The 9,651-nt window shown below is 37.3% G+C and overlaps 1 protein-coding gene across 1 annotated transcript; it reads right to left on the minus strand.

Annotated features, from left to right (window-relative positions):
- Nucleotides 1–5,323: 5,323 nt before the first annotated feature.
- On the minus strand, nucleotides 5,324–9,651 carry stoml3b (stomatin (EPB72)-like 3b). The gene is made up of 7 exons (XM_053331003.1): nucleotides 9,591–9,651; nucleotides 7,764–7,867; nucleotides 7,599–7,671; nucleotides 7,347–7,429; nucleotides 7,033–7,236; nucleotides 6,238–6,372; nucleotides 5,324–6,061 (listed from the first exon to the last, which is right to left on the minus strand). Exons 1-7 carry the CDS (start codon nucleotides 9,649–9,651, stop codon nucleotides 5,873–5,875), a joined length of 849 nt encoding a protein of 282 aa, XP_053186978.1. The 3' UTR covers nucleotides 5,324–5,872.

The following is a 9,651-nucleotide window of genomic DNA, read 5'->3' on the forward strand; positions in this document are numbered from 1 at the left end:
ACTTGCAAAAACAAAGTCTGCCATTTTGTATTTTACCTCATCGGGAATGTGCAGTCTATTGTGTCTGTAGCTCAACAGCAGCAACAAAACACCAGGGAGCTCAAAGCTAAAAGGGGGTGGGGGGGGGACTTAGCACAGGACTTGCTGTTTTAAACGTTGTTGTGGATTTCTTTAAAATGTGATGTTATCTCATTTATTTATTACATGTATTTTGCTACGTAAGAAAGCATGTACCGTGAAAGTCTTCCAGTCTTAATGTGAATGTTATTATTGCTGTGATTTGTCTCTTTATTAGGATTGAGGATGAAGGAAATGAGAGATGAACTTTGAAAATATCACCTATGGGACACAAATGGAATATGTGATGTACCCCTGGAGAATGGACTATGGATATTTTGGACTTGTCCTGATACATAGGTGGTGTTCAGGGTGACTGTCTTATTAAATGATTTGGGTCTATAAGCTATGTAGGTTTTAAAAAACACAGGTTAAACCTCTGTTTACCTCTTTGTGATGTACTAGATTAGTGTAGCCCTTTCTGAACCTACAGTATGTAAACCTCTTCATAAAATGAGAATATGACATACACAGAAGCTTCCTTCTGATGCTTCTGCTTTGTTTATCTGAACAACACTTTTTATTGATTTTTATCTTCTAAACTTTTGCAAATTACACTGTATTCTCAGTGTGTAGAAATGAATCATTCAGGGAATTATTTTTTAAATTTAGATTAGCATTTTCTTTTGTATAGGTTCTCTACGGGACATAATACACTGTCAAGATATTTCCCAAGATAATTTTCCACTATAGAGAAATCAACCTTTGGTATATAAAAAGAAGACGTATTTTATAAGTGTCGTAGCTGCCTCCTGTGCTGTACTCTACTGACAAACTTACCCTCAGGGTCCTAATCTTTCATCTGGAGCTGCTTTGACCAAGTCAACTATACAGTCAGTGACTTACTCACACATGAGTGGTATCCTTTACAAAGACGAAGTTCAAGTTGACAAGAGAGAACGGATGAGGGTAATAAAGGCTGTGTTGGCTGTAGACAGTTGCAGCAACATTGCTGTTTGAGGAATAAGATAGGATTAGTGACTAATGTAATATTGTTAAGTAGATGCATGAAGGGAAGGGTTGGGGGGGGGGGGGGGGGTTCTTAAGCCTGCCACAGGGCCTTCTTTAAATTCCTGCCCTGGTCACTTCTACAGGTTGAGTAAATGGTAACTTTTTACCAGCATGTAAAGTTTTTTCCAGTAATAAACTTGTGAGTAGATATCAAATGTGCTATACCAGCACTTTTGATGTTGAAAAGCAATCTTTTTTCTATGATGCGAACACAGAGTTACATGCTCTCAAACAAAAGAATGTCAAGTACAGCATATGATTTGAGAAATGTATCCCAATTCTCACCAATTTTATACCAGACTGATGATTTTGAGAATGTATTTGATCAGTTGTAAGAACATACCAGTCAGAAAGTCACTGTGTTTTCACAAGTGTTTAGAATGAAAGTTCACCTGTATGTAATTGAATGATTCTGCAGGTTCCTTCTAAAGGTCACCTCAGGTGCAAAAAAACACATAGTCTACAAGAATGCAACAAAAACTATTGTTTACAAACAACAGCTAAATTAATATTTCACTACAAACTGGTATCGCAATGACCCTTCAATGTGTCCTGTGGACATCTGTGTCTCACTATGCGCTGAATGTCAAAAATGTAATGATTTTATATAAGTCGATCATGTGATTTTGTTAAATATGGAAGGACCTCTTGTCTGAACAGTATGTAGCAGCCATTTAATATGTAGCACTTGGTTGAGCCTCCCCAAAAGACATATGGGTGAATTAACTAATTCATTAGCGATTGAAACATCCATGTTGATATTTAAACACTGTCATAACAAATGTGTCCATGGCTTTCAGCACTAGAATTTAAACTTGTGTAGGTAAGCTATACAATTACCCCTTGTGGATTTGGTCCAGAGACAATGTTTACTGAATTTGTTCGTTCTGGCACTGATTGTATGTTTGAATGTAAATACATTTACAACATGAGTTGTGTCTTAGTGCACCAACAAAGTACTAGAAGCATGTTTTCTCTGTCTTTGCTGTTTCTCACTCTCCCGCTCTCTTCTTTTACTCTTCTGCATTGTGATGGTCAAAATGTAAGTGTAGCATATAGGAGGCCTAAAGGATGAGGAATGAGATACTTCAACACGTAATGTACACACAGTATGTTGATGCTCTCATTTGTACTTTTTGGGGAGAATACGGTACCTAAATATTAATAAGAATATTCAAAAATAAAATATTAAAAAGAAGTTATGTGATGCTCTTGTTTCATTTAAGGATAAGTCCTGCCCTCAATTCACACATAGCTACAGGCAACATGTATTCAGGATACAGGATTGTCTTATTTAACAGCTGATTACAAGCTTGAAAGTATACTACAGATTTAGAGTTTAGTGATATCAAACTTTTTGACGTGAGATATCCCGTGCTCAGACTTTCCACCTTTCTCCTGCAAGGACACTTTGGGCTTCAAGACTGAACAATAAAAGCACATAAACTACAGTCCAGTGCTGCAACTCATGATATCCAACTAACCTGCCAATAATAAGTACTAATGCTCTCTCTTCCCAAAGTTAGAAAATATATGTACCTCTTAACACTTTTCACATAGAGCAGGTCTACTGCACTGATTAGTGAGTTCTTATACCGGAACATAAGTAGGCCTACAGGTCAAGGACGAATGTTTCACATATCACTGCAAATGCTGCAGAGATATGGGAGATATGTAAACTGAACTAGGTAATTGCAGGTAGGCGCCAGGGCTGGATTAGTGAAATAGTGTCAGCCTTCAGTTGTACATTTATCTTTTATACAGTGATCTGTAATATTGGAGCAAGGCTGACTGGCAGATTGCATCGACATAATGAAGATCTCTCATTATGGAGGTTTATAAAGGCTGAAACACATTGAGTCTGGACTGCAGTACGTTTGGTTATTTAGAAGGTGTGGGGAGAAACTGAGAGACTGAAAGAACGTCACATTTGTAGATAAAAGGCAATGGGATTATAAAGTCAATAGGATTCATTCCTTGGGAACCATGCATGGCAATTCATCTAGTAATTATAAAGCTATTTAAATAAATATATGAACATTTTGACTGACAAACTGACTTTGCCATACATTACACGAGTTAGCCTTCAACTGTATGTCTTGGAAGACACCAGTGTGTGTGATATCAGTGCCGGCCCATGGCATGATAGGCAGTACTAACATGCTAAGGGCGCCGTCCATCCAGGGGGCGCCACAAATGGGGGAAGAAAAAAAGACTTTTTTCTTTTCTTAAAACTACTTGATATTGTGTCTTAATGTGAAGATAATAAGCCCACATTAATTTAACTGCATAGCAAAGCCTATTAAATAGGAATAATAATAATAATGATGACACCTTACTTTCCTAAGACGCCCCCCCTCCCCCCACCGACTAATTAGACTCTACCTGCTACCTGGGGGGGGGGGGGGCATTTTTTGATGTGACCCCAAGGCAAGCTCAACAACAACATGTCAAAACGTCCCAAACTGTCTGGTGCCCAGGGGAGGAAGAAAAGAAAAGAAGAGGAGGAAAAACGAGACAAAGACAGAGGTAACGTTACAATAAAGATGATGTCATGACATTATTTGTCTGTTGCAGAATGACAATAACGTCGTTAACCATTAGCATAACATGGTTTGCTAATCAATAAAAAGCTATATATACTACTGTTTTAACGCAAGTTAATGTTATGGAAGGGCCTAAGTTGTTATGGAAAATAGTACTGTAACTACTCCCACCTTACTTCCCAGCAAGCACATTTTGGTTTAAAGACCTCTAAAAGACGTCTATGGTAACTAGGGAAAAGACGTTGAAAATTGGTTGAAAAGTGAAAGTTTTTTACCGGCTATATGGAGACGTTTATTCAACGTTCACATATAAACCATATTTCACCGGGAATTGCTGTATAGAAAAGTCCCAGTTTATTTAGTGTGCAGACATAGCCTATATAGTTTCATATTTATGATATTCAACATTAAATGCGTTGAAATTACGTTTTGTTTAGGCGTCATTTCACCTCCTCTCATTTATAGAAAAAATCAATCTCTGTAGAGAGCTACAACTGAGGTAATTATCAACCGAAATCAAACAAATATGTGTTATGTGACACGTTGATGTTGTAACCGTTTTTAGACGGTTGAAAAGACGTTCAGACCTCATATCAACCTGTTTTCAACCGGAAATCAACGTTGAAATTACGGTTTGTGCTCGCTGGGTTTCTTCAGGGAAATATGTAAATATTAGATCTATTCAGCATTTTTATTAACATCTGGTTAGCTAAGGTTTTCTTAGCTTGTAATAGTCAATCAAAATGCTATTCCTTTTCCACCACTTTATTATAGTTGTAAGCCTAGCTGTATGTTGTGTTACAGTTCATATTGTCTAAAGTGTGTTTATAGTGTTAAACTTTACATCAGTGTTAAAGTGTACATCATTCATGTTAAAGCATAACTCTAAAAACTAAAATCTTGCCTAGGGCGCCAAATTGGTTAGGGCCGGGCCTGTGTGATATGGTGTTTTAAAAATTAAACTGTTCAAATAACTACATTGTATTTGAATCTAAAGTGGTAGTTATATGAATGATTGTACATGATTTATACAAAGAGAAGAATGAGGTGAAAAAAAGTCCCCAAAATGCAATGCATCTTCACAGTTAATTTGGCATGTTCACATGTGCTAAAATGCAGATAATAATGATGAATTGACCCTTTCATGTGCTGTCTAAATCATGGACACACAGTGGGAAAAATTGTTTCATACTTGATGTTTGAAAAAAACGACAACTCTGTAACACTGTCACACTCTTTTGGAGTGTGACCAGGACCAATGCTTGACAACACAAAGCTGTGAAGGAAGGTGTACTGGTACAGGGTCTTTCATGGAATGCGATTACATTTAGGATTTTGTTGCCATTGCTGTAAATGTTATGGTTGGATCAAAGCTGTTGTGTGCTATATAACATCCAGTAAGGGGAAGTCAGGGGTAGCTGCACCTACCACACACAGGAAGAAAAACTGGAGACCCAGCCAGAACCCTAACACACCAAAAAGAAGTACATATGTGTACAGTTGTTCTTGACTCTGTATACAAGCACATTTGATACAGAATTAGTAATAAGTGCTAAATTTTTAGCCTTAAATGTGATAGGTCAACATGAAATGAACTGAAATTCTACCCTATTAAAGGGGGACATATCAGGCATATTACCAGGTCACGACTGATTACTTTTAATGAAAAACAGAAGTTGCAGAAAGCTTAAACAACTGAGAGGCTGAGAATGAGAGACTGAAAAACACTCACACAACACTCACTAACAACTGTGCCATTGTCATGTTCCACAGGCCCATCCAAGCCACTGGCCTTTGGCCCATGACAACCACACAATTTTTAAGCCATATGCAAGACAAAAAAAAAAAGAAACTTCAATATTGTTGGCTTTACAAATTTTACATTTAATGTATCAAAACATGCAACTGATCAACATAACATCATATAATATCATCAACAATACACTATTCATTATGTCATTAAAAATAAAAAGATACTAGTTTCCTTTCTTTTCAAAGACATGTAAACTCTGCTGACTACTGTGGATTTCTTCCAGATCACATTAAGAGGACTGGCCCAATCACAGCTGTACTATATTAACCATAGACTGATCAATTTGTGAAAATATCATGCATACAGCAATAAAACTTTAATAATCCCAAAGCCCATCAAATTATTATTTTTATTTCCCTTAAACTCAGCAAACTGAGCTGAGGTTTCACTTCCGCATGAAGTGAGACAAGACATCCATGGGTAGGGGGAAGATGATGGTGGAGTTCTTCTCTGCTGCAATGGTGTTAAGAGTCTGCAGGTAGCGGAGCTGCAGGGCTGATGGAGACTCTGCAATGACAAGGGAAGCCTCCTTCAGGGCACGAGATGCATTCATCTCACCCTCTGCTGCAATTACCTATTGACAGTTGAATAAAAACATTAGCCCAGCACACAATAACCATCATAAAATAAATGCCTGCAAATCTTTGCCCCAAATGATGTGTTTTTCCCTCCTTAATGACCATTTAATACTTGTGTTTGCACATTGTGTTTTACAGTAAATCTTTCTGTTAACACTATATGTGTCCTGACCTTGGCTCTGGCCTCTCGTGAAGCCTCTGCTTCAGCAGCCATAGCTCTCTGTAGCTGAACTGGCAGTTTCACATCTTTAATCTCCACACGCTCCACCTTGATACCCCAGTCATCTGTGGCTTCATCCAGGCTGGACTGGAAAAGACAAGAAGAAGAGTTTACACCTGTAGTTAACAATGCAATGTGCTTTCATTATATTGGTCAATGTGGTGCATTTTGAGAAAAATACTAATATACCAACCAGATAGGATATCCACTTATCTAAATAAAGTCAGAAATGTCAAGAAAACCAAGACATATATCCACATAGCTCATTTTGGCTACTAATCTTTGTCAGAATCTGAAACCTGTCTGTCTGCCTAACTAATAATTACGTCTTATTAGTAGGTAATCAACTTGTTTTTTGTATATAAATCTCATGGCAACAAAATATTGTTACCTGTCTGTGGGTCTGTCATACCAAATTTAAAGTGATAATCACTGTTCAATAGTGTCTATTCATTACTCTATATTTGAAAAACTATACCACAAAATGTATTACAACTTTTGTAAATAATGTTCTCACAAACAGCACAACACACATATGAACAAGCTACTCCAATATTTAGTAAATATTTGTGATTCCACAAAAAGACTCAAAAGAGATCCCAGTAATCTAGAAGAGGCCTATATAAGCAAAATAAAACAGATCAGACTGTTCAGGCAATAGTAATTATCTAAAAGGCAGCCACTTCACAATCAAATTGACCATCGTGAAACATTAGGGACTTATAAATTGAATATACTCTTTGATACCTGCATGCTGTGAGCGATGCCCTCACGGTCAGACAGAAGCTCAGCTAGGTTCTTGGTCCCCAGGACATTTCTGAGGGTAGTTTGAGCCAGCAGACGGGTGGCAAAGTCAGCATTAGACACATTGGCCACAGAGGCAATGGGATCACTGACCCGGAAGTACACCACTCCGTCCACAGAAACTGTAACTGAGTCCTTGGTCAGGATCTAGATTAGAAATACATGTTACGTATACTATGTGTATATGTCCACAGATTTGAACTGAAATCATTTCATTATGCTGTAAGAGAGCATTTCGCCCAACAACTGTTGTGTACCTCTTGGGGTGGGATGTCAAATGAAACTGTACGCAGATCCACTTTTACAAAGGTATCAGTGCATGGCAAAACAAAGAAAATTCCTTTGGACAAACAGGAGAAAGATAGATTTTTTAAATGAAGGGAAAGGGAAAGTGACTTTTTTCTTTTTACAATTACAAAATGGCATCCCCATATCAGGATATTATACACATATATATTTTTACAATTGGTCCAGAAATAAGTAAATATATACATTATGAGTGTTTCTACCTGGTCCTTTAGCCTTCCTGTCTGTGATGCGGCCCAGTCTGAAGATGACAGCACGCTCATACTCCTGCACAATCTGCAAGACCAGACCACAAGGCTCAAATCACAGGTCAAATTCACATTCAAACTTCCAATAGAGAAGACACACGTTCCCTGCAAAGCACTCACCTTCAGACAAAACCAGATGGTTAAAGGGAAGAGTAAGACTGTAAAGATGCCAGAGAGTATGACTATGAACCAACCAACACATCCCAAAGACCCTGTCCGTTCAGCTACGGAGAGACACACAAAGAGAAACAACAGAGTTTAGAATACTGTGAAATCCTTAAAACAATCATGAAGCAGAGAGGAAACACTCCTCGTCAGTACAAAGTATGAGGTTTGCAATGTTTGAAGAAAGGTGAGGAATATGTGGCTGAAAGTAGATAAGATTTCTTCTGACCTTCTCAAAAATAGATCATCATTTATAACTATAATGCATCAATGGATTGTATCTCAGTGTTTTATCTTAAAGTTTGGATAGTGGTTCACACACAGAGAAACTCAGAGTTTACATAAAGAGAGATTGTCAAGTACACAGTGCAAACAGTAAAATATTTACTTAGGCAACATGATCTCTTAAGTACTGCTGTGACAATAAAAGAAGTCATTAAGTAAGGGAAGGGTCATTGTGTCATAGGCTGTGTCATAGTTTCCAGCTCTAATGGGTGTATTTCTATCTTTTTTTCAGAGTCATTATATTTCACAATAAATCAGTTGTGATCACAGTATTAGCCTCATATTTATAGACAGACCAGTTTTCCATGACATTGTATATTGTCAAATATCAAAGGTGCATTTGACTTCACCTGACTTCACCTGACTTCACCTGAGCGAGCATTCTTACATTGTCAGAGTAGGCTAATTACATTTTAACATAAAGATTCATGGCCTCATATTTCAAGTAACTATTTCTTTTGTTCTCATATTACATTAAGCAAAAGCTCTCTTTCTAGGCCAAACCACAGGAAATGCAACTTCCTGTAGTTGAAGTAATGGAAATTTACCACATTTGCAAAACTGTGGAGGAGGATTATTGCACATCACAGAAAGTTGCAAATTCACTTCCACTGTTTCATATATTCTCTGACAATTATTATGTTGAGTATGTTGGAAGCTTATGAGGATTGTTATTACATAATCATAGATATATCATAATGACATAATGCCAAGGTATGTAAATGTAAGTTGGCTGATGAGTTACACCATAGCACCATAATGTTTTGATTATTGAAGAACTTCACTCTACCATTTATATATATCCTAAACCTAAATGGAACAATTACAACAAATTATTCCTTAATAATCTGTTCACCCAATTCATGTTTTATTGATTTGAACCTCCTTGTCAATAAAGATCTAATTGAAAGTGGATGTATGTAAATGATGTGTGTGCTGTCTATCTGCCTTATGTCACATGATCCTGTCCAACAGGTTGGAGATAACAAAGACCTGGGAAATAATTATTCTGCAAAAACTCTGATATGAAAACAAGCCCTTATCTATAACCAAATGAAGGGACATTCACACAAGCCAAATACAACCACGTAACATGACTGTCCTTGGCCACCTGCCTTCATAGAGTGTGAATAAACACACACAAAAAGGGAAACACACACAAACACTCACAGTCACATGCTTTTGGGACTCTTTATCTCTGTGACATGTGAGTTCTGTCTCTATGGTGATGCAGTTATGTTATGCCTTTGCCTCTGTGTCTGCTTTCCACCTGCACAGGTAAGCTCCTACTTATACAGCATACACAATGTACTTCAGCTCATGTAACTGATAGCATGTTGACAATGTTAACATGGAAGCCGGTTTAGCGAAGACTAAACAACACATTTGTTGATCTTTAACCCAGTCTAATGTTAATCATATATTATATTTATTTACTTTAACACAATCCGTTATGTAACATTTAAAAAGCTCAGTAGAAAATGTCGTTCAGCTTACATATCAGGTCCTCTTTGCTTATTCCCCTTCTCTTCTGGCTCTCCATTTGGTCCATTTCCAT

Source organism: Scomber japonicus, chromosome 13 (genome assembly GCF_027409825.1).
Source record: "Scomber japonicus isolate fScoJap1 chromosome 13, fScoJap1.pri, whole genome shotgun sequence".
NCBI classification, from domain to species: Eukaryota; Metazoa; Chordata; class Actinopteri; order Scombriformes; family Scombridae; genus Scomber; species Scomber japonicus.